General features: G+C 48.7%; 2 protein-coding genes across 10 annotated transcripts; one reads left to right on the top strand and one right to left on the bottom strand.

The window, feature by feature from the left end:
- The first annotated feature begins 11,552 nt into the window (after positions 1-11,552).
- Positions 11,553-21,552, top strand: CRIP3 (cysteine rich protein 3). 8 transcript variants are annotated; one of them, XM_055263189.2, is made up of 9 exons: positions 11,553-11,747; positions 12,088-12,182; positions 12,581-12,638; positions 12,730-12,861; positions 13,949-14,020; positions 14,153-14,247; positions 14,342-14,399; positions 14,578-14,655; positions 14,838-14,981. In XM_055263189.2, exons 1-8 carry the CDS (start codon positions 11,705-11,707, stop codon positions 14,637-14,639), a joined length of 615 nt encoding a protein of 204 aa, XP_055119164.1. In that variant the 5' UTR covers positions 11,553-11,704; the 3' UTR covers positions 14,640-14,655; positions 14,838-14,981. The 8 variants fall into 8 exon arrangements, with proteins under 8 accessions (XP_055119164.1, XP_055119163.1, XP_063489218.1 ...); XM_055263188.2 differs by having other exon boundaries at positions 14,578-14,981; XM_063633148.1 differs by having other exon boundaries at positions 14,120-14,247; positions 14,578-14,981.
- Positions 14,915-23,239, bottom strand: SLC22A7 (solute carrier family 22 member 7). Of its 2 annotated transcripts, XM_055263168.2 has the most exons (11): positions 21,743-23,239; positions 21,397-21,402; positions 21,002-21,105; positions 20,714-20,868; positions 20,429-20,597; positions 19,197-19,320; positions 18,764-18,873; positions 18,037-18,251; positions 17,688-17,796; positions 16,208-16,414; positions 14,915-15,782 (listed from the first exon to the last, which is right to left on the bottom strand). In XM_055263168.2, exons 1-11 carry the CDS (start codon positions 22,133-22,135, stop codon positions 15,728-15,730), a joined length of 1,647 nt encoding a protein of 548 aa, XP_055119143.2. In that variant the 5' UTR covers positions 22,136-23,239; the 3' UTR covers positions 14,915-15,727. The 2 variants fall into 2 exon arrangements, with proteins under 2 accessions (XP_055119143.2, XP_055119144.2); XM_055263169.2 differs by lacking the exon at positions 21,397-21,402.
- Positions 23,240-25,108: the final 1,869 nt, after the last annotated feature.

The following is a 25,108-nucleotide window of genomic DNA, read 5'->3' as shown; positions in this document are numbered from 1 at the left end:
CCAAAGTGCTGAGATTACAGGTGTGAGCCACCACACCCAGCCTCAATATAATTCTTATATGCAAGAAGCATTTCTATTATATAAAGATACGTGTTTTGTTAATTAGGACCCTTGGGGTTGTGTCAGAAACCTAATACTTTCTGTATTGTCTAGTGGTTAGGAAGAAGAAAAAAGAAACCTAATGCAAATAAACTTAAGAAAAACGACGGGAATGGTGATTTATGGGTTGGTCACCAGGAAACTGAGAGCCACATCCAGAAGATCAGAGATGTCATCTGGATTCTTTCTTCCCCAGTCCTGCTGCTCTGCTTGGCCTTATTTTCAGAAGTCTCTCTACTCAGAGGCAAGATACCCCCTTCAGTTTCAAGCTGTCTGGTCCTTATAGGCTTCTATCTAGAAATTGAGAGTATATCCTTTCTCATAATACCAGTCTCAGGGAGGATGATGATTAGTCTGATTTGAGCCACATTTCTATACCTGAACAATTACTATGGTCAGATGGGTGAAGTACTCGGACCAGGTTCAGGTCACAAGCTCACCATAAGGCAGGGTCTGCCTTATTAAACCACATAGACAAATTTGAATTAACATGGAATAGGGAGAGATGAGGTTCTTCAAAGGAAATGCTTCAAAGTAGAAAATAAAAATATAAAGCTACAAAGGTTCAGTGCCTTCTTTGTAGATTTCTCTTTATGGCTTTTATCAAAAGATCAGTGTTCAGGTTCTTGTCTCCACTAAGATGCTGCCTTCTTTTTTGGTAATAGGAGGGTAGAAATTACAAATAAGGGCTTTTAGCTCTGCCTGTTGCAAAAGCCCAGGAGAAGAAGAGGAAAAGCCCAATCATTTTGGATTTGGGAAGAGGGTGGAATTTGACTCCAGATTCTGTGACCTTGAACTTCATAGAGGAAATGAAAGACTCCTCTATAGAAAGGTAAGCATTTGCATTTGTCTGAATCACAAGATTAAACTGTTTTAGCCTCATTAACATAGCATTAACATAGTCTCATGACCTGTAAGGACTATCTTTGTATATTATTTAAAAATTACCCTCCAGACCTTAGCATGAAGATGAAGAAGTTACTAGGACTTTACGCCAACTCCATGGAGCATTGCCACCATCTATCAGATTTATAAGCAAGCTGACTACTGAGTTTCACTTCTTTCTATTTCTCCTCAGTTTCCAGCATATGGATACATTTTTCATGCTGCAAATTATTTGTAGGTAGTTCTTTTTATATATTTTCAGATGAAATACACATTTCTAAGTGAATACTTGAAAAGCCAAATCCATCTTTGCATGGAAAACCATCGTTTAAAGATGTTATTGATTTCTTCACAAACAGGTTGAAGGCACTCATGGCAAAGGGTTAGGGTGTCCTTTCCTGCAGTCTTGATTCTGAATTAGTCTAGTTGATACCACTGAATCACAAAATGTAGTCTACTCAATATCCCTAAGCAGCTAACCACTATTAGCTTTATACAGAGTACTCTCAACAGGTTCATGTAATGGCAAGATGATGCTGGAAAATGAGGGGGAAAAAAATTAGACTCTTGCTAAAGCCATAAATGATGTTTATAACTATACAGCAGCAGTTCTCTGCGGGTGGGGGGATTAGTATGTTTTAAGAAAGCAAATTCAGTCTTTTTTTGTTTTGTGTGTGTTTCCTTTTTTAAAAAGTAATATAAACTACAGAAAGTAAAGCTTTGTAGTTGGAACAGACATGCAGAAGATGCAATGAGAAAGCAAAAGGTTTATGGGTAATACGGATTAAGAAACACAGCTATAAAGAAATAAGACTGATTTTTCATTAACTTACCAGAACTGAGTGATTTCCCTTTCAAAAGAGTTATCTAAGAACAAAGTTCTGGGTAATGCCTTAAAAGTAACAGGCATGGCCGGGCACAGTGGCTCACGCCTGTAATCCCAGCACTTTGGGAGGCCAAGGCGGGCAGATCACAAGGTCAGGAGTTCGAGACCAGCCTGGCCAACAAAGTGAAACCCCATCTCTACTAAAGATACAAAAAATTAGCCAGGGATGGTGGCACATGCCTGTAATCCCAGCTGCTTGGGAGGCTGAGGCAAGAGAATTGCTTGAACCCGGGAGGCAGAGGTTGCAGTGAGCCAAGATCACACCATTGAACCCCAGCCTGGGTGACAGGGCATGACTCCGTCTCAAAAAAAAAAAAAAAAAGTCACAGGCATATGACCATATACTTGAACAAGCCTACAAAGACATAAATGGGTGGAGTTTGTCGTTGTAATCAAATTCACTGCAAAGCTAACCTGACACATAATAGCAGCCTTATTTATAAGATTGCTTTATAGTTTACATAACACTTCCCCACATTCTCTTATTTGCCACATATTTAATGATAGACATAATTGTGCCACATGCTAATTAAGCTTAATTAGTAAGTTCTTATGAATGACTACAATTGGTGGGACTTGTTTGCTACCAAAAGCAAATTTTCAGTTCTCTATTTACTTAATTAGTTACCTACTGTTTATAATCAGGATCAGCTTAAGTTATATTTTCTGTTTTGTATCATACATGTTGATCCTCATGTATATTAAGAAACAAAACTCCTGGCGGGGCACAGTGACTCACATTTGTAATCCCAGCGCTTTGGGAAGCCAAGACAGGAGGATCTTTTCAGGCCAGGAATTCGAGACTAGCCTGGGCAACATAGTGGAACCCCATCTCTACAAAAAATAAAAAATTAGCGAGGTACAGTGGCACATGGCTGTAGTCCTAGCTACTTAGGAGGCTGATGGGGGTATTGCTTGAGCCCAGGAGTTCTAGGTTACGGTGAGCTGTGATCTGTACTTCAGCCTGCGTGACAAAGCAAGATCCTGTCTCTTGAAGGGAAAAAGGAAACAAATTCCTGAGACCTTATTCCTAGGGAGCTGAACTTCCTTCACTCCAGGACACTCGTTGTTACCGACTCTCAACCTCTACCAGTCCCCTCTTATTCCCACATCTCTCACTAGCACTCATCTGTCACACTCAGGGGGACTTGTATATTACATGTAACATTCATTCACCAGCAAGTATTTGTTGAGCACTATGTGCCAGAGATTTGAGCAAGACACTGGAAATATATGCAATGGTTGGCAAAGCAGCCTGGTCCCTGCTCTCATGGAGCTCACAGACTAAAGGGGCAGACAAAGCCCAGATTGGAGTGGAGGAGGTAGGCAGGAAGTTACCATATTTATTTCACTTTCTAAACTACAACCTGTCCTTTATCAATAATAAAGATGATGGGCTGGGTGGTGGCTCATGTCTGTAATCCCAGCACTTTGAGAGGCCAAGGTGAGTGGATCACTTGAGGTCAGGAGTCCAAGACCAGCCTGGCCAACATGGTGAAACCTTGTCTCTACTAAAAATACAAAAATTAGCCAGGCATGGTGGCACACTCCTGTAATCCCAGCTACTAGGGAGGCTGAGGCAGGAGAATTACTTGAACCTGGGAGGCAGAGATTGCAGTAAGCTGAGATCATGCCACTGCACTCCAGCCTGGGCAACAGAATGAGACTGTCTCAAAATAGTAAATAATAATAATAAAAATAAAGGATCTCTGTTTGTCTTTTATTTCTCATTTGGTTCAGCACTCAGGGAAAACACAGCTATCATAGTTTGGGCCCCCTCTACCCTCCAGGAGAGGATAGTGGTATAGAAACAGTGCTTGGGGTCAATAACCTGGTGTGGAGTAATTGAGGGGAGCTGAGGTTAGGCAGGAATTGATGAGGTGAAGATACTGGGGAAGTGAATTCCCAGAAAAGATGGCCTTTGCAAAGGCTCTGAGGCAGAATAGAACTTAACAAGTTCAAGAAGCTCATTTGATGTGGTTGGAGGGGTCGATGCAACAGGATAAATGGCCAGAAGACTGGAAAAGTGGAGGGTCCTGTCTTGAGGATACTGAGAAATCATGGCAAGGTTTTAATGACATTTCCCTGCCCCTTGCATCTCAACCCATTATTTTCCTGGATAGGCCCTCTTATCTTCAGGTATGGAGGTGCTGTGCAGACAAGTGCAGTATCTTTTCAGGCTGAAACACATGGGCAACTTAGCAGAAACCATGCTTAGGGGGGTATAGAGTGGAAAGAGTATGGGCTCAAGAGTCAGAATGCTTGGGTCTGTATGATGTTTTACAAATTTCTTTTTTTCTTTTTTTTTGAGACTGAGTCTTGCTCTGTCGTCTGGGCTGGACTGCAGTGGTGCGATCTCGGCTCACTGCAACCTCCACCTCCCAGGTTCAAGCAATTCTCATGCCTCAGCCTCCTGAGTAGCTGGGATTACAGGCATGCGCCACCACACCCAGCTAAGTTTTTTGTATTTTTAGTAGAGACGGGGTTTCACCATGGTGGACAGTCTGGTCTTGAACTCCTAACCTCAGGTAATCCTCCCACTTCGGCCTCCCAAAGTGCTGGGATTACAGGCATGAGCCACTGCACCTGGCCAAATGTTTTACTAATTTCGTAACCTTACCAAGCCACTTTCTTTTTTATGCAATTGGGAATGTAACATTTCTACCCTTCATCAGCTCTAGTAATGCCCTCTTTCTAACACAAGTTTCAAGCTCCTCTTTGGGAAAGGAATCACAGAATCATAATTGTTACATCATGAAGAGACTTTAAAGTTCTATCTGCATATGATATTTGGATACCTTCTGCAACACTGAGGATCAGTTGGTTTATTGTCCAGTATTACTTGTGTCCAGAAACAGGAAGCTCACCACTGTCTGAAGCAGCCACTCTGTGTTGGGGCTCTATTAAAAGGGTTTTGGAAGGGACCTAATCCAAATCTGCTTCCCTGTGTTCTCTCTCCAGGGGTCTTGGTAGTACCCCTAATGCCTTTTCCATGTGACAGCCCTCCAGGGACCAGAAGTCATTATCTCTACAGGACCACTCACTCACCTAGAATGGAAAAGCTTGTTTCTTCAGCTTTTCTAACAACACTAATCAAACGGTCAATTCCTCGAGCAAACACAATCCTGAAATATTTATGTACCTAATAATAGAGCTTAAAAACATGAACTAAAAAGTTAGTGGGAGATTTTAATAATAATAGCTATCATTTACTGATTACCTATACTGTACTCAGTGTTAAAGATACACAGATAATTCTCCATCAATTCTGTCAAAGTCAAACAAGTAAACAAGTGTCATACAATGTTACAGATACTGTAACAGAGAGGTCTGTGCAGGAAAAAGGCAGAGCGGGCACTAAGGGAACAGTCATCTTTGTGAGAAAGAGGCCTGCCTCTAATGGGAGATGACACAAACTGCACCTTAACAATTGAGTAATACCTTCTTTGAGGTGGACTTACCCATTGTAGTATTTATTAAAATATCATTTTAGAGACTTTAGTCACACCAACTGTTCTTCAAAACATCCACTGTCAGTAACTCAAATGCATTCCTACAAGAAATGTGTTTTCCCTGTTATTCTTTACATAGCTTCTGTTCGAGTCAATAATGGAAACCAGGCAAGGAAGAAAAGTGGACTACTGTAATTTGCTGTACCTGCAACTGCATAGTGCAAGTGTTTGAAAGGGTGGAGCCTCAACTAGTCTTTCCTAAGCACTGAAATAGATGAGCTGAAGCATATTGTGAGATTAGGCCATACAATAAAGGCCCTACAAGATGTGGGGAGCAGGAAAGCATTTGCCCCACTGACTCATTGCAAGCTGTGTGAAAGCAACATGGGACTCACACCGCAAGGTTTGTTTCTTTGTGTTGGGCCCTGTGCTAGATGCTGGGGTAAAGATGACCTGCCCAGGCAGATGAGGCAAGCACACAAGGTAATCCAAGACAGAAAGTGCTAGGGAACCTTGGAAAAGGATTATTTGATGTGTCCTGGAAGTTCTGAGAACCTGGGAAGATGAAATTAGCCTTCCTTGAGGAGGCAGCATATCTAAGAATAAACATACCAATGCAGTCCTCCCAACCTCCTGAAGTGGGTCCTTCTTTCTGAGAGCCATAGGGAGCAAAAGGCAGAAAACCTGTAGCTTCTTCCTGCAAGAAGAAACTAATGCCTTGAAGATACAAGTGGCAAACAGGTATATGAAAAGATCATCAACATAATTGATCATAACAGAAATGCAAGTTAACATCTCACCCAAGTTAAAATGGCTTTTATCCAAAAGACAGGCAATAACAAATGCTGGCAAGGATGTGGAGAAAAGGGAACACTCATACACTGTTGATGGGAATGTAAATTAGTACAGCCACTATGGAGAAGAGTTTAGAAGTTCCTCAAAATCTAAAAATAGAGCATAGCAATATACGATGTAGCAATCTCACTACTAGGTATATATTCAAAAGAAAAGAAATTAGTGGGCTGGATGCTGTGGCCTGATCAGGCCTGTAATCCCAGCACTTTGGGAGGCTGAGATGGGCGGATCACCTGAGGTCAGGAGTTCGAGACCAGCCTGCCCAACGTGGTGAAAACCCCATCTCTTCTAAAAATACAAAAAAATTAATGGCATGGTGGTGTGCGCCCGTAATTCCAGCTACTTGGGAGGCTGAGGCAGGAGGAATGCTTGAACCCGGGAGGCGGAGGTTGCAGTGAGCCAAGATTGCACCACTGCACTCCAGCCTGGGTGACAGAGTGAGACTCCATCTCAAAAACGAAAACAAAACAAAACCCAAAAAATTAGTGTATCCAAGAGATATCTGAGCCTGGACCTCATCTCTATAAAAGATTAGCCAGATGTGGTGGCATGTGCCTGTAGTCCCAGCTACTTGGGTGGCTGAGGTGGGAGGATTGCTTGAGCCCTGGAGGTCGAGGCTGTAGTGAGCTGTGATTGCACCACTGCACTCAACCTGGGCGACAGAGTGAGACCCTGTCTCAAAAAAAAAAAAAAAAAAAAAGATACCTGCACTCTCATGTTTACTGCAGCACTATTCACAATAGACAAGATTTGTAAGAACCCAAGTGTCCATCAACAGATGAATGGATAAAGAAAATGTGGTACACATACACAATGGAGCACTATTCAGCCATAAAAAAGAATGAGATCCTGTCATTTGCAACAATGTGGATGGAATTGGAGGTCATTATGTTAAGTGAAATAAGCCAGGCACAGAAACAAACTGTATGTTCTCACTTATTTGTGGGAGCTGAAAAAACAGTTGAACTCGTGGAGATAGAAAGTAGAATGACAGTTGCCAGAAACTGAGAAGGGTAGTTGGTGGGGGTCGGGTTGGTTGATGCATACAATAAAATAGAAAGAATGAATAAGATTTGATTCATTTGATAGCACAACAGGGTGACTACTCCATAATAATTTAATAGCTTATTTTAAAATAAAATAGTATGATTGGATTGTTTATAACACAAAGGATAAATTCTTGAGGTGATGGATATCTCATTTAACCTGCTGTAATTATTATACATTGTATGCCTGTATCAAAATATCCCATACAGGCCTGGTGCGATGGCTCACGCCTGTAATCCCAACACTTTGGGAGGCCAAGGCAGGCGGATCACCTAAGGTCAGGAGTTCGAGACCAGCTGGACCAACATGGAGAAACCTCATCTCTACCAAAAATACAAAAGTAGCTGGGTGTGGTGGTCCATGCGTAATAGTAGTAGTGTAATCCCAGCTATTCAGGAGGCTGAGGCAGGAGAATCGCTTGAACTCAGGAGGCGGAGGTTGCCATGAGCTGAGATCATGCCATTGCACTCCAGCCTGGGCAACAAGAGCAAAACTCCATCTAACAACAACGACAACAAATCCCATATAACCCATAAATACATACACCTACTATATAACCACAAAAACTAAAAATTATTATTATTTTTTGAGATTGAGTCTCACTCTGTTGCCCAGGCTGGAGTGCAATGGTGTGATCTCAGCTCACTGCAACTTCCGTCCAGGTTCAAGCAATTCTTGTGCCTCAGCCTCCCGAGTAGCTGGGATTACAGGCGTGCACCACCATGCCTGGCTAATTTTTGTATTTTTAGTAGAGACAGGATTTCACCATGTTGGCCAGGCTGGTCTCGAACTCCTGACCTCAAGTGATTCACCCACCTCAGCTTCCCAAAGTGCTGGGATTACAGGCGTGAACCATCGCGTCCGGCCTCATTTCTTTTTTAAATAATTTTTAGGCCAGGCGCGGTGGCTCACACCTGTAATCTCAGCACTTTTGAGAGGCCGAGGCACATGGATCACTTGAGGTCAGGAGGAGTTTGAGAGCAGCCTGGCCAACATGGTGAAACCCTGTCTCTACTAAAAATACAAAAATTAGCTGGGCGTGGTGGTGCGCACCTGTAGTCCCAGCTACTCAGGAGGCTGAGGCAGGAGAATTACTTGAACCCAGGAGGCAGAGGTTGCAGTGAGTCGAGAACGCACCACTGCACTCCAGCCTGGGCAACAGAGCGAGACTCTGTCTCAAAAAAAAAAAAAGAAAAAAAACAAGAAATGAGAGGCAGAAACAAGACAGGAAAATTCAGTGGAAGCTAAAACTAATATTTTTCAAATTTGTTAAAGAAGAAGCCTTTCAAGAAACAGTTATAAAACTAAGGATCTTGAAATATTCCCTGAAACGAAACAAATAATGAGAGTGTAGAAAAGTTTGTTACAGTGTGGAAGGCTTCCACCCTTAGAACTTAACAAGGATGATAAAACAAGTGTTATAAGGAAAAAGGATTGATGGAGACAATTCAGGAACAGGAATATCCAGTGGAAGTTCATAGACCCCAGTCCCTACCCCATTACCCAGATGAAGGAATTGATGTCCCAAGAGGAGACACTTAAGACAGTGCTCCTTTCACCTAGCAGAGCACAGCACTGCAGTCCAATGACGAATTTGGTGCAAGCCCTTCCTCAACAGATTTGATGTAACAAAAGAACTTAAGAAAACTCAGTTTCATCTCCATCCTTCATGGAGGGATTGATTATTGTCTCCTCTGCTGGGACACTGGCACAAGTTTATCAGCTCTTCCCTCCAGCTCTTCATTGGCTAACTTTCCCCCCAGTGCCCCTGCTTTTTTTTTTTTTTTTTTTTTTGAGACAGTCTCACTCTGTCACCCAGGCTGGAGTGCAGTGGCATGATCTCAGCTCACTACAGCCTCAACTTCCCGGGCTCAGGTGATTCTCTCACCTCAGCCTCGCAGGCACATGCCACCACGCCCAGCTGATTTTTTGTAGAGATGAGGTTCGCCATGTTGCCCAGGCTGGTCTCTAACTCCTAGGCTCAAGGGGTCCACCTGCCTCAGCTTCCCAAAGTGCTGGGATTACAGGCGTGAGCCACCAGTTCTGGCCACCTTTTTTCTTTAAAGTAGTTTTCTTCAGGTTCTATTGTTGTTGTTAAGACATTACTCATATACCATAAAATTCACCTTTTTAAAGTCTACAGTTCATGCTTTTTAGTATATTCCCAAGGTTGTACAAACATTACTGCTATCTAATTCCAGAACATTTTTATCTTCCCAGAGAAGCTTCGAACCCATTAGTAGACATTTCCAATTCCATCTCCTTGACTGGCCAACCACTAATCTACTGTCTGTCTCTATGGATTTACCTATTCTAAATATTTCATATGAATTGATTCATATGATATGTGGCCTCTTGTGTCTTGCTTTTCTTACTTAATGTTTTTATGGTTTACCTGTGTTGTAACATGCATCAGTATTACATTCTTTTTTACGGCTGAGCAATATTCTATCATACAGATATACTACATTTTGTTTATCCATTATCAGTTGATGAACTTTGGGGCTGTTTCTACCTTTTGACTATTGCAAATAGTACTGCTATGAACATTCATGTACAAGTTTTTGTATAGACATATGTTTTCATTTCTCTTGGGTATATACCTGGAAGTGGAATTGCTGAGTCATATGGTAACTCTATGTTTAACTTTCTGAGGAACTGCCAGACTGTTTTCCAATGTGGCCGCACCATTTTATGTTACCACCAACAATGTATGAGGGATCCAATTTTGCCACATTCTTGCCAACATTTGTCTCTTTAATTATAGCCATCCTAGTCAGTATAAAATGGTATCTCATTGTGGTCCTAATTTGCATTTCCCTAATGACTATTGATATTCAGTATCTCTTCATGTGCTTATTGGCCATTTGTATATCTCTAGAAGAACGTCTATTCAAATACTTCGCTCACTTTTAATTGGGTTGTCTTTTTGTTACTGCATTATAAGTTATTTATATAATCTGGTTACTAGATCCTTATCAGATTTGCAAATATTTCTTCCATTCTGTGGATTTAAATTTCTTGAAATATCCTTTGAAGCACTATTGAACTACTTTTAACAAGTATTTATCTGGGCATGGTGGCTCATACCTATAATCCCAGCACTTAGGGAGGCCCAGGCAGGTGGATCACTTGAGCCCAGAAATTCGAGACCAGTCTGGGCAACATGGCAAAACCCCATCTCTACAAAAAATACAAAAATTAGCCAGGTGTGGTGGCATGCGTCTGTAGTCCCAGCTACTCCAGAGGCTAAAGTGAGAGGATCGCTTGAGCCGGGCAGGTGGAGACTGCAGTGAGCTATGATGCACCACTACATTCCAGCCTGGGCAACAGAGACCCTGCCTCAAATAAATACATTCATTAAAAAGACAAATATTTAAAAATTTTAAAGCAAAGCAGATTAGAAATGTGTAGTTGGTGTTCATTTTTATTTATTTATTTATTTTGAGATGGAGTCTCTCTCTTGTCCCCCCAGGCTGGAGTACGGTGGTGCGATCTCGGCTCACTGCAACCTCCACACCTCCCAGTTCATGCGATTCTCCTGCCTCAGCCTCTCGAGTAGCTGAGATTACAGGCATGCGCCACCACGCCCGGCTAATTTTTGTATTTTTAGTAGAGACGCGGTTTCGCCTTGATGGCCAGGCTGGTCTTGTACTCCTGACCTCAGGCGATCCGCCCACCTTGGACTCCCAAAGTGCTGGGATTACAGGTGTCAGCCACTCTGCCCAGCTGCCTTACAGCTTTAGGAGTAAACAATTGTATACAGACCATGTTCTGAGGCTTCCAAACCGAGTCTTGAGTTCATTAAGGGATCCATCATAGTGATAGCTATAGCTGTTATAGCGTTTATGTACCAGGCGCTGTTTGGGCACTCTACGTGTATTAACCTATTTAACTCTCATAACAATCCTATGAGGCAGAGACTGTTATCATACTCATTGCACAGATGAGAAAATGGAGGCAGAGAGGGAGGTTCGGTAATTTGCCTGAAGTCAAACAGTAGGGTACCAGAGACGGGCTCCAGATTTTGTTGCTTTCAACCACTTGTTATACTGCCAAGGTGGAATTAAAGCATTTCAAAGAATGCCTACTCCCTCGCTTTGGAGAGAGTAGTGTTTTAATGGCGTCTGCACTGTGGACATTTTTCCTGTCCTTACCGCTCCAGAAACTAGTAGTGCTCCCTGTCCAGGTGTCTTCGTTACGCATTTGCCTTCCCAGTCTGGAGTCCACTCGGCTTCAAGATCCTCTCCTCCCCGTGGGTCTGACCGAGGCTTTAATGCTCTTTGAAGTAACAGCGAAATAGCCCTTTGTCTCCCAAGTGGAGTGGTTCTAAATTTGTGGTAGCCAATGAGCGCCGCGGAACCGCGGATTCCGCCCAGGGAGGCTCAAAGCTGAGCCGTGGGTGGAGCCAGCGAAGGGGGCGGAACTGAGCCGCAGGGCGTACCTACTGTGTGCCGCGTGCGCTGCCTGGAGCGGAGCTATGAGCTGGACCTGTCCGCGTTGCCAACAACCTGTTTTCTTCGGTGAGGCCCGGGCTGCGGAGGGGGAGAAGATGGAGCGAATGGGAGCCGCTGGATTCCCTGAGGACGCGGAGGGCTGGCCACAGTGTAGTCCCAGACACCCTTTTCACCTGCAGCGGCTGGTAGTCTCCGCACCACCCGCTCCCACTCGGGTCTTCCCCCTTCCTCTGAGAGCTCTGTGGGTAGTATGAAACCGGAGGGGGATGGAGCTGGCCTCCTGGAGACATTCATCTCCAGGGAGCAGGGCAGGCCAACTTAATTCCCTAGAGGGCCGAAGGGGGAAAGGAGGGGCTCTATGCTTGGACAGGCTCCTTGCAGCTCGGTTCCACTTTGTCCTCCACAGCTGAGAAGGTGAGCTCCCTGGGCAAGAACTGGCACCGCTTCTGCCTGAAATGTGAGCGCTGCCACAGCGTCCTGTCCCCTGGCGGGCATGCAGAGGTAAGATCTGGCCAGGGAGTACTGCCCTGTTTACATCACTGCCTCCCACCCCCCAGGCACCAGCCCCCAACTTCAGCCTGGAGGCCTGCCAAAGGGAACCTCAGTAGCCAACCCCAAGGCCGCCCACCTGGTGGACCCCACACCAGCCAGGATTTTGGGAACCTGGGTTGTGACTGTGGATCCCGTGGTTTTGGGGGTCAGCACCTCCTGAGCTGCTCTTGCTCTTCCTCCCATGACCACAGTGGAAATACTGGCATGCCAGCCCATCCCCCACCCCTCTCAGGCCCACCAGACTCAGCCAGTGGACAGACATACCTGGCAGCCTGTCTGGGGCGAAGGCCTGTGGGGCATGGCTCCCGCTGGCCTTGAGTAACCCACTTCCCTCTGCTTGTGCCCAGCACAACGGGAGGCCATACTGCCACAAGCCATGCTATGGGGCTCTCTTTGGACCCAGGGGTAAGTACCAGCCTTAAGGGGCACTTAAGCAGAACCTTCCTTGGGCTGGGAGCTGGGGGCTCAAGCCTGACCTCCCCTATTCTCTCTTCAGGGGTGAACATTGGTGGTGTAGGCTCCTACTTGTACAATCCCCCCACTCCCAGCCCTGGCTGCACCACTCCTCTCAGCCCCAGCAGCTTCAGCCCTCCCAGGCCAAGGACTGGCCTCCCCCAAGGCAAGAAAAGTAAGGCTGGGCTCAGCTCCTCCCAGTCCTCCTCCTGACCCTTCCCCAAGCTGGAGCGGAGGGTGGGCCAAGTGGCAGTCTCCTATCCAGCCGCCTGCTTCACATTCTCACAACTTCGTTCTTGGCAAAGTCTTCTCATCTACTCCCCGCTTTTTTTTTTTTTTCTTCTTTCTTTCTATTCTCTCATGTCAGCTGCTGAGTTAAGAGGTAAATTGTGGGGAGGTCGAGGCAGGCAGGCGGATCATGAGGTCAGAGTTCGAGACCAGCCTGGCCAGCATGGTGAAATCCTGTCTCTACTAAAAATACAAAAATTAGCCGGGTGTGGTGGCTCATGCCTGTAATCCCAGCTACTCGGAAGGCTGAGGCAGGAGAATCATTTGAACCCAGGAGGCAGAGGTTGCAGTGAGCCGAGGTCATGCCATTGCACTCCAGCCTAGGCAACAGTGCGAGACTCCATCTCAAAAAAAAAAAGAAAAGAAGTTAATTGGGCAGATGGCATTATCCCCTCTCCTCACATTTTACAGGTGAAGAAAGTGAGATCCAGACAGGGCAAATGACTGTCCATTCACAAAGCTAGTCAGAGGCAAAGCTGGCCAGGAACTTAGGTCTGTCCCAGGCCAGGGCTGTGGAAGGAATGACCTAAAGGAGAGGAGTCACTGGGATAAGTCCAGCCTCTCACATTCTTCAACTTTTCTCCTCTGGTCCCTGTTCTTTCCCTCCATTCCCTAAAGTAGGCAATGACACTGTGCTCCCCAACACCTGACACCCGTGCCATGGCCAGCTCTTATATCAGCTCAAGTTTCCTGAGGATTGAGTTGCTAACAGGGTTGGGATGGTGGGTACCTGAGCCCCTGGGAGGATGAGAAGGAAGCAGAAGGAAGCAGGTAGTCCCTAATACACATAGGGATGGGGCAGGAGGTGGAGTCAAAGGGGGCTCAGCTCTGGGCCTATAGAAGGCAGACTCTTGGGTGCCTGGGTGGGGCACTCTGGAATGAGCATGGCTTTTGGAAGAGGACAGCGCCATATGCAGGCAGGTGCTGGTGGGCATCTCCACCTCAGACCTAGCCAGGGCCTCTTCCCCTTAAAGGCCCTCCCCGTATGAAGACATTCACTGGGGAGACTTCGCTGTGCCCTGGCTGTGGGGAGCCTGTCTATTTTGGTAAGTGACAGTGGAAAGCTTGGGGAGGGGGATACAGGGTGGGCAGCAAGGGGCAGGGAGGTGATCCAAGGCAGGTGGGTCTCCCTACTCTACCCCTAGAATGGAAGCATTACCACTTCTCTCCACCACCAGCTGAGAAGGTGATGTCATTAGGCAGAAATTGGCACCGACCGTGTCTGAGGTGCCAGCGTTGCCACAAGACCCTGACTGCTGGGAGTCATGCTGAGGTGAGCAGGGCAGGAATGAGTGGTTATGTTGGGAGGAGGCTGGAGATGGGAAGAGAACCAGGCTGAGACAGCTCTCTTTCTCGCTGTGTCTTAGCATGATGGAGTCCCCTACTGCCACGTCCCCTGCTACGGCTACCTGTTTGGCCCAAAAGGTGGGCAGCCCCATCCCAGACACTGGGCCTAAAGTATGGCATGTACATGGTCTGTGGGGATGTGTGGACAACTTCCCCTGTGGTTAAGCATACCCTGCCCACCCCCCGCCAGTTCCCTCTAGCCCTGAACCCTGCACCACAGACCCAAGGCCTTTGGTGATAGGGCTCTCTCTCTCAGGTGTGAACATTGGCGATGTGGGCTGCTACATCTATGACCCAGTGAAGATAAAATTCAAATGAGACACTCACAAAAAAGGTCACCCTAACTCAGGCCTCCCATCATGCCCCTCATGGTCCAATGGGAGCTACAAAAATCTCCAGTCCCATGGGGGTTGGGGAAGGTGGGATCTTGGGGGCCTGGGCCTAGGCTCCATGGTAGGCCAGAGAGTCTAGACTTTCTCTGCCAATTTTTTCCCTTTCCCATTTCTATCTGGTTAGGGAACAGCCCGTTTTGAAGGGTATCCTCCTCCTGGCCATCACAACCCCTTTCCCCAGCACATTCTGGAGCTTCAAGGTACTCATAAAACTTGTGTTTATTGAATTTCAGCCTCTCTGGCTTCTTCAATAAAATGTTGGCTCCCATGCCTTCAACTCTTCTTTGGGCATGAGACCAGTGGGTTGGAGGATGGGGAGTGTGGGGGTTGGGATGACATGCATTGCCCTGCAGGGTGCCTCGGAGGTAGCAGGGCCAGCCATGAGAACAAAAAGCTCTGTTCTTTTTGTCCCTTGGGCCTGGCATTGGCAGTCCTAGCACCACACAGTGGACAGCATGCCCACCAGCCCCATTGGTACCAGAAGTCTCATATGCTAGTCCTTTCTTTAGCACCATCTCTAGAAGAAGCAGAAGCACCTTATTCAGTAATTCATTTGAGCATGGCAACAGATCCTATGGTAGGGCCTCCCAAGAGGCTTCATTATCCATTTGGGAGATGAACAGACTGAAGCCCAGAGAGGGAAAGCCACATGCCCAAGGTCACACAGCAAGTTAATGGTGAAGGTTTTATCAGAGCCCAGGGCAGACTCAGTGGCTTCCTATCCAGGGCTCTTCCCATAGCTCTTCACCACTGCCCCAACCCAAGGGGCACCTTTATTTACAGAATCCTCCCCAGCCGTGAGAGGGGTGCCCAGCAGCCCACTGCATTCTGGGAAGTCAACTGTTCCTAGAAGCCAAATAATCAAGGATGGATGAGCACAGGGAGCGGGTACTGGCGGCAACTCCGGCCCTAGGCAGAGGGTTCGATACTCCCAGCCTGAGTTGCAGGGCCTGCCCTTCTGCTCTCCCAGCCCCCGCTGCAGAGCTTCTGTGGAGGGCCTGCCTCCACTCCCATTTAGTTCTGGACCTGCTTCATGGGCATCTCTTCCTCCTGAAGACTGGTTGGGGCACTAGGGAGGAAGGAGTCGTGAGCAATGGTGGGGTTTAATCCCCGAGCCTACCACCCCAGCCTGCCCCATCAGGGCTGTCCCAGGGCTCACCCCAATTCCTAGTATACAACGCCTGTACAAGTGACTCACACACATGCTTGTACACACCCCTGATGTGTAGGCATACTTGAGTGTGCACACATACACGTCTTCCTGAACAACCTTGTGTATTTGTGTTCATACACTCATGTACACATTTATGCTTGCAGTTTACATACTCCCAATCATGCACCCTGAAACACTCACCTGTGCACACACACATACGTGCACCAAGTACACATGTGCAGATATAGTTTCCTGTCTGTATCCTAAGGTGTCAGGTATCTGAGCACCTGCATCCATATGCATGTGCTCACACGTACACAGACACAGTCCTGTGCACACACCTCTTTCTCTCCACGTCCTGGATGGTCTCTGGCAGCTGTTCCTGCCTCGTCTCTGGCAGCAGGAGGGCGGTGCCGGCAGCCAGCAGGGCGATCCCCCCATAAGTAAGCTTGGGCAGTGACAGCCACACTCCATCCAGCAAGGCCGCCAGTGGGGCCAAAGAGCCCCCCAGCCGGCCCATCAGTGCAGTCAGCCCCATCCCTGTCTGTCTGTTCAGAGAAAGAGGATGAGGGAGGTAGATGGTGTTCACACCTACCTGGAGTCATGCCCCACAGGGCTTCCCTCCAGGGCTGGCAGGCCCTGACACTCTCTTCTCCCCATACAGCTAAGAAAACTAAGACTTCTTTCAGATGGTCTTCCCACCCACCTTCAGGCCAGGAGACCCCAAGCCAGCACCCACCAGAGGACAGGGCCCCCATTCTGATAGAGTACCAATCAGGTACCACTAAAAGAGAAGACAAGTCACCAGACTGGGGGATAAGGAAAGGGTGATGTGGAAGGAAGAAGGTCAGTAGTTTGTACAGGCCCTGCCATGTTGTTCAAGGAGGCAAACCTCTTTCTAAACATGACCAGATGCCTAGAAGTTTCCTCTTCCCACCTCCCAGTAGCTAGCTGAAAGACCTCCCTTGGCCTTTCAAGGGGTTGCTCTTGGGACAGTCCTCAAGGGCATCTCTGCCTTCCAGGGGTGAATGGGATGGGGGTGGGCAGAATGGGGCTTCTTGGGGCTGTTTTCTTTTTATTATTATTATTCTTTATTTTAATTTTTTTCTTTTATTTATGTATTTATTTGAGATGGAGTTTCTCGCCCAGGCTGGAGTGCAGTGGCATGATCTCAGCTCACTGCAACCTCCATCTCCCAGGTTTGAGTGATTCTCCTGCCTCAGCCTCCCAAATAGCTAGGATTACAGGCATTCGCCACCACACCCAGCTAATTTTGTATGTTTAGCAGAGACGGGTTTTCACCATGTTGGTCAGGCTGGTCTCGAATTCCTGACCTTCAGTGATCCGCCTGCCTTGGCCTTCCAAAATGCTGGGATTACAGGTGTGAGCCACAGTGCCCGGCCTTGGGGTCGTTTTCTTAAGGAGGCCCAGAGAGGATGTCTGACGTGGCTCAGGGTCACATAGTACAGAAGATAAGATGCTCTGCCTTCTCCAAGACTAGGGCAAACACAGAGGGCCCTGATTAGCTCTGTATTCTGGGTGTAGTGTGGGGAATGAGTGAGAGGCTGGGTGCGGTGGCTCATGCCTGTAATAGTGCCTGTAATATGAGCACTTTTGGAGGCTGAGGCGGGAGGATCACTTGAGACCAGGAGTTTGAGACCAGTCTGGGTAATATAGCAAGACCCCATCTCTACCAAAAATTAAAATTAACAAAAAAAAATGAGTGAGAGAGACCAGGTTGTGGTGTGTGTATGTAGAAGTGTTGGTTAAGACATGTGACTAACAAGCTCCATACCCCAGATCAGTTGCAGGCTTCCTCACCTGAGCACCGTAGGGTACAACTCTGAAGTGAACAGGTAGGTAGTGGTGAAGGCAGCTTCAGAAAAAGCTTTCCCCATCACTGCCAGGACGGTGCTCCAGGACTTCATGTCTGGAGGGAAGTGGGTTCAGGTAGTGAGAGGGCCTTGGAGGAGAGCCAGGGGTGTTCTGGATAGGGCGCAGAGTCTCCAGAGTGGGCCGAACTTAAGTGGTGGAGAGTCTGAGCTCACTGGGTAAGAGCAGGGATCTGGGGGAGGAGTGGGTTCTTGGCCAGGAGGTGGGGTCTCCGGGGAGTGGGCAGGGTTCCTGGCCCGGCTTCTGGGGTGGGCAGAACCTATGAGACTGGGCTCACCGGAGGACACTAGCAGTCTAGTGCCGAACGCCAGGGCCGTGCCCAGCAGTGTCCCGGCTTGCGTGAGGCGGCGTCCTGCATAGCGCACTGACAAGTAGACCAGCAGCTTGGAGGGCAGTTCCACGGCCCCGAACAACAGCTGCGTCTGGTACACGTTCAGCCCCAGCCCCGACACATCCAGACTCAGGCCATAATAGGAGAAGTTCACTCCGAACCTGAAAGGAGTCTCAGTGCCACTTGGTGGACCCTCCTTCCCATCCCTCTTTGGCCTCTCTTCTCAGGAAGACTTGGCATTTTACAAGGGCAATCTCCTTCCGTCTCTGCAACCCCCCCTCCCCACACCAGGACCTTCCCTGACATCCATAATGCCCTCTGAGTGTGCAGCATGCGACAGTAGTCAAAGCGCCTTTACCCTAATTTTCACAGCAACCCTGACATGGAACTGACAACAGTCCATTTTACAGAAGGGACACTGGGGCTCTGAGTGGCTAAGTGATCTGTCCCTTTCCAAGTAAGGAAGTGGGAGTCTGAACTTGAACACCATGTGTCTCTGATGCCTGCTTCATTTTTTGACTTCCCCGGGCAGATCGCCCATGGAGGTTTATCCTCCTGCCCTCCACAGTGACACTCTACTTGTCCCTCAGAGCCCTTCTCACACTCAGCACCAGCCTGGAGTTCGCTCCTCCCTCCCACCACACCCACGCCAGACCCAAGCTAGCCTCCTCACCACACCACCACGCAGCACAGTGAGATGTGTCGGAGCCGTGGCGTTCGGAACAGGTCTAGGTATGAAGGTCTTCGGACCACCCGTTCCCCGGCGGCCACTTTGCTCACAGCCTGGTAGGGAAGGAGGTGAGGTTGTAACATCAGAGTTGGCTATGTGATCTCAATGGGACACAGTACTCTCCCCCCACCCCTCTCTGTTCCTCCCATCTGCACTGGTGGGGATGGAGATGCTCATGGCAGCTGAGAAGAGTGGGTCTCGAATGATGGATGTGGCCCACCGGAGCCAGGTAGGACATCCTAAAGAGTTCAGAACTCTCTGTGGGGGCCCAGGAGCTTTTCCTGCCATATATAGTGGGCTCTGGGAGGGAGGCACTTGACACAGCCCACCCCCCACACACACATATATGCATGCTCACACACACGTTCACCCTCACCTCCTGGCTGAAGCTGTCCTCACACACTGGCCGCCCATTGAGCCTGGCACAGTGGAGCAAGTACCTGTGGGCCTCTTTCACATGGCCTTGTGTCAGAAGCCAGCGTGCAGACTCAGGCACCCACCTAGGAATAGGCAGGAGGCCCATCAGCCAGAAAGTCATGACCCTAAGCCACATGTTCCTGGACATACTACAGGCTCTCAACTTCCAGGCTCTTGCTCATGTAGTCTCCTTAGCCTGGAACATCATCTCCTCCCCAAGCCCTCCACACTTGATGAGCTCTTATTCATCTTTTAATGCCCAATTTAAAAGCCACCTCTGGGCTGGTTGCAATGGCCCATGCCGGTAATTCCAACACTTTTGGAGGTCAAGGCGGGAGGGTGGGTTTGAGCCCAGGAGTTCAAGATCAGCCTGGGCATCATGGCAAGACCCTGTCTCTACAAAAAATCAAAAAATAAATATTAGCTGGGTGTGGTGGCACATGCCTGTAGTCCCAGCTACTCAGGAGGCTAATGCAGGAGAATCACTTGAGCCTGGGAGGTTGAGGCTTCAGTGAGCTGTGATTGTGCCACTGTACTCCAGCGACAGAGCAAGACTTTATCTCAAAAATAATAATAATAATAATAATAATAATAATAATAATAATAAAAACAATAAAACACCTCTTCCCACACTTCCTTGCCCAGGCCCAGGTCCTCCATAGCCTGGGAGTCCCTTATTCAACTGAATTGGCCTTACCCTCAAGACCAGCTCCCAGCACCAGCCACTCACTTCCCCCATGGGTGGCAGGAGGGAATGAGATGAAGGAGGGACAGACATGTAGACATATCCAGAAGGGTCATCCAAGGCCAAGTCATCTTTGGGAGGCAATGTAGTGCCCACCCTGCCTGTCCTCCCACTCTCCTGCCTGAGCTCCCCACCCCCATGCTGGCCCTGCCCCTATCCCCAACTCTCCAAGAGGCCAGCCTCAATTTATGTTTGGCTCTGCCTTTGTCTCTGACTCTCTGTATCTGTATCTTGTTCTCTGTTTCTCACTGTTCCTTGCCATCTTCTTTCTGTTGATCTCTGTCTCTCTGTCTCCTTTTCTCTGTGTCTCTTTCTGTCTCTTGGTCACTTACTCTGTTTCTCTTTCCCTTCATCTCTTAATCTCTCTGTCTTCAAATCTCAGGCTCTGATTAATCTCATCTTTCACTTCCTGTATCTCCCGCTCCCCAGCTGCCTGCAGTCCTCACCAGAGGCTGAGGATGCCTGGGGCACAAGGCAGAGTGACAGCTAGCAGAAGCCATCGCCAGTCCCGTATCAGGTACCCAACCAGTGCCAGCAGCATCACGCCTCCTGTCCAGAAGGTGCTGCTCAGGACTCCGGCCACAGTGCGGTGCTCCACGTCCAGCCACTCCAACTCTGGGCCAGGACAGGAGACAGGAAGATGGTTAGTGAGGACCAGATGGGCTCAGCCTCACTCTGACAACTGCCTTCTTCCAGCCCTCTAGGTCCTGCCTGTTTCTTGCCTGCCTCACCCAGTGGCATCACGATGATGGTAAAACCAGCCAGGGCTGAGCCAGTGAGGGTGCGGGTGATGGCGAACATTACATAGCTGACGGAGGCTGCAGATGCCAGGCCCAGCACCAGGGTACTCACGTAGGCTACCAGCAGCAGACGCCTCCGCCCAAACCTGCAAAGGGGTCATGCAGGGTCAGTTCCCTGTGGAAGGAGCTTCTAAGGCATAGGTAGACTAGGCTCATACCCCAGCTAGTGGGAGAAAGTTCCCCCAGCCAGTTTCTTATTGGCCCAGTGCCTCACCCCACCTGTCGGACAGATATCCAAAGGCCACAGCCCCCACCAGCACACCGGCGAAGAAGAAAGTGGATGCAGCTCTGTTCAGACCTTTCTGCTCACACACCAGATCCCACTGTAAGGACAGGCAGAAAGGGACCTCCTATGAACATCAGCCCCTCTCCAGCAGGCACCAGCTCCTCCTCTCCAGACCTGGAGCCTTCTGAGGTGAACTCTGCCATTCTGGTACCTCCATGCCAGATAATAAACCTCCCAACGATTCACGCCAGCTTGGGGAATAGGAAACTTTGTCCCTCCCCAGTCCTGCAGCCTCAGCTTCTTCCCAAGGAAGGCCTCGACCTGCTGCCTCCCAAGGAGACTGCCTCCACCGACATTCCACCTCCAGATGGATTATGTAAATACCGACCTGGGACTGGAAAAGAGGAAGGGAGAAAAGAAGGCCTCTATTGTTTCTCCACCTCTTGCTGCAGAAATTGCCTTCTCAACTCTTTGTCTCAACTCCCTGAAGCCACTTTAGCCCTTCCCTGCCTTAATCACCTCCCAATTAATGATGATGATAACAGTTCTTGTGTAGGATCCTGTTACTACAAGCCATGAACTAAAAGTGCCTTATATTCATAGCCCCCATCTACAGATTGGTAAACTGAGACTTTAAGAGGTAAAGTAATACATCTAATGCCTACACAGTAACCACCCAAGGCAATGGCAGGCCCCTCCCTCTCACATGTCTCTCAGCTTCTGGGCTTAAGTACCTCAGTTGCAATGGTAGAGGAGAACTCTGAGCGGTCGTACTCCCAGCCCTGAGAGCAGGGCACTGTGGCAGGTTCATCCTCCAGCTCCCCACGGCTCTGCCTTTCTTCCCCCAACGTGGTGTTGGGGAGAGCCTGGGGGTAGGCAAAGTGGAGGCAGGAGCTAAGCATGCCATCGGGCTCCCGGGGAAGGTGGGCCTCCAGCCACGCATCCTGATGGCTGAAGTTGGCAGGGGCACCCGGCAGGGCACATCGGTGGGCAGGCACAGCAGCCAGGAAGATGGGCAGGAGGAAGTGTAGTGGTAGCAGCACTCGGGGCAGGGCCAGCAGTGCCACATTCCTCAGTTGGAAGGGCCCAAAGCCGCCCACCTGCTCCAGCAGCTCCTCAAAGCCCATGCTGCTCACCCACCAACTGTTTCAGGTGCAGCCTCCCTCTAGTATCCAGCCAGCTCAAACTGCCCACCACATAAACCCTTGGACTCTGGAGGCGGGAGTTGATGGACTGAGTGGAGAGCCTGCAGCCAGAATCCAGCCCTCGGGGGCTGGCCCAGGACTGGGCCCTCCCCAGCCATCAGGTCTCCAGGGACCTCTACCTGTCTTGCCTGGTGCCTGAGGGAAGGGGAAGCCATCCATTCAGAGGTCACTGGCTCGTGGCTCTGGGGCTTACCCATTAGTGTTCAGAGACCAAGGCTACCATGATGAGGTAGCTGGGTGATGGCATAGGAGGTGAGCCCCTAACCCCTTGGTCAGCAGAGCTCCCAGGATCCCTAAGAAGAGGAGGCCCCTGGGGCCTGGGGCTAGCTCTCCCAGGGTGCCCTTTGTCCTACGAGACCTTAGGTCAGCCTTGCCTATTTGCAGCTACAGCCATGGCCTGGCCGACAGCCCAGGATTCAGGACTGAAAGCTGGATCCTAACCAGGTTTCTTTCCGCTGAGCCATGAGGCCTCCTCGCATCCCTCTGCCCTACTGGGAGCTGATGCCCTGGCCTAAGACACACCTGTGATCACACTGGGGAACTTGACGTCTCTGAGGGTCCCAGGCTCGTCCCATTCCCACTTCACTCAGGGACTCTCCCCATACATATGGTTCCAACTGCCTGTCCCATTCCCCTATTTCCAGCAGCTTCCTAAATTACCTTTTGGAGGGATAGGGAATGGCGGGGGGCCCGTTGCCAAGGTACCTGCAATGCCTAAGATTACCTTTTGGAGGGGTAGGGAATGGGGGAGGGGGCGTTACCAAGGTCTTGTCAAAGGTACATGCAATACCTAAGACTCAATGTTCAATCTGACCCTCCCACTCAATTCTCAATCATGGTCCCTGCAGCAAAAGTACAGCAGAAACCAGCAATGTCTGGTTTATTCTCATCTGATTCTCCAAACACTTGGCTGGCAGACCCACTAGTTTAATCCAGCTCCTACTTTGAACAGGTCAGAAAAGTAAAGACAGGGTGGGGACCTGCTGGGGTCACACAATGACTCAGCAGCAGAGCTGAAGAAAAGACCAGGTCCCCTGACTCCAGACCAGGAATCTCACTTTTGACCTAAGCTGCTGAGCTGGTGATGTCCCAGTCTGCTCCAGGCTGGGCTCCCTGAGAAAGTGCTGGGAAAGGAGCTAAATCGATGGCATGGCGTGTGTTAATGGGGGTGCTGACAGCCATGGAGTGAAGCAAGAGGCAGCTAATGGTGGTGGCAGTGACAGGGGGTGACAATAAGAAGAGACGTTTGAGTCTCTAGTGCATCCTCGCCATTCTGGAGGGTACATAGATGCCTCAGACACGGTCCCTACCCTTAGGGAGCTTACAGGAGGGTTAAAATAAGCTAACCCTCCCTGTCTCCAGTCTCACCCCTTTCAACTGATTCTCCATACACTGGCCACAGTGAACATTTAAACACAAATCTAAGAGGGTCACAACCCTGTTTAAAACCCTTCACCAGCTTCTACTGCCTGAAGGGGAAAGTCTAGCTCCTTAGCTTGGCCCTTATGACTTCCCTAGGACTAGATCCTCTCCCCCAGTCCACCCCTGACCCCTCTCCAACATGCTCCCTTCCCTCTAGTTCTCTGCACACACCAGCTCATTGGCGTGTCACACCCTAGTGTGGTCTTTTGGACAATGTGGCCTCCTCATTCACCAAGTGGATGCCCAAACCTCCCTGAAGACCAGCTCAAGGGGAGACACCTCCACCCCTCTCATCCTCACTCACGTGTGACCTCACACTGTTGGTTCCTCCCTTATTTAATACTATGTAATCATATTATTAATATAAAATGTATAAAATACCATAACACTTTGCAGCTCCTAAGAGGTAAGTTTTGTGGTCACCCCGTCTCCATGTCCCATCCAATGGCTCCACAGGGTAATACTCTGAAGTTTTTCCACAGCCAGAGAGGACGGCTAACGAGGCCAACCTCAGCCATTGGCTGTGACACCTTAGTTTTCACAATGGGAATTTCTCTCCTGCTTTAATATCAGAAATAGCTGATAATCATACAGTGGTTACCTCTCCCTCTTGACACTGGCTCCTAGGAAACTCAAATCTAAATCTGCAGCCCTGGCCAAGCACAGTGGCTCATGCCTGTAATCCCAGCACTTTGGGAGGCCAAGGCGAGTGGATCACCTGAGGTCAGGAGTTTGAGACCAGCCTGGCCAACATGGCAAAACTGTCTCTACCAAAAATACAAAAAATTAGCTGGACATGGGGGCAAGCGCCTGTAATCTCAACTACTCAGGAGGCTGAGGCAGGAGAATTGCTTGAATCCGGGAGGTGGAGGTTTCAGTGAGACGAGATCGTGCGATTGCACTCCAGCCTGGGCAACAGGAGTGGAACTCTGTCTCAAAAATAAAAAATAAAAAATAAATAAATCTGCAGCCCCTTTCTCTAGAGAGTAATTTGGCATTAATTTTACCTCTGGCTCCATCTTATTCCCTGGCCCTAACCCATATGGAAGCTCTCTTCTCTGATGTCATTGAAGAATGATGGTGACAGTGACCATGATGGCTGATGATGGAGCTGGACAGGCAGATATGAAATGCTGAGTCTAACCAGAGGATAGATCGACTCTGAATCACCAGTTAAGAGCTGGTTTTGATTGTATTTTAACCATCCTCCCACCCCTCCAACCTGGGAATTCTAACCTGAGCTCAGAGGCCAAGGTAGAGACCTTCATTTATACCAAACTGGATGGAGAGGAGCCTTGTACAATGGAAAAATAACTCCTGGCCACGCATGGTGGCTCATGCCTGTAATCCCAGCACTTTGCGAGGCCAAGGCAGGTGGATCACTGGAGGTCAGGAGTTCAAGACCAGCCTGGCCAACATGATGAAACTCTGTCTCTACTAAAAATACAAAAATTAGCTGGGCATGGTGGCTCG

Source organism: Symphalangus syndactylus, chromosome 23 (genome assembly GCF_028878055.3).
Source record: "Symphalangus syndactylus isolate Jambi chromosome 23, NHGRI_mSymSyn1-v2.1_pri, whole genome shotgun sequence".
In the NCBI taxonomy this organism is placed as follows: Eukaryota; Metazoa; Chordata; class Mammalia; order Primates; family Hylobatidae; genus Symphalangus; species Symphalangus syndactylus.
Note: the sequence above shows the minus strand (reverse complement) of the source record. Positions and strands in the feature narration are given on the sequence as shown.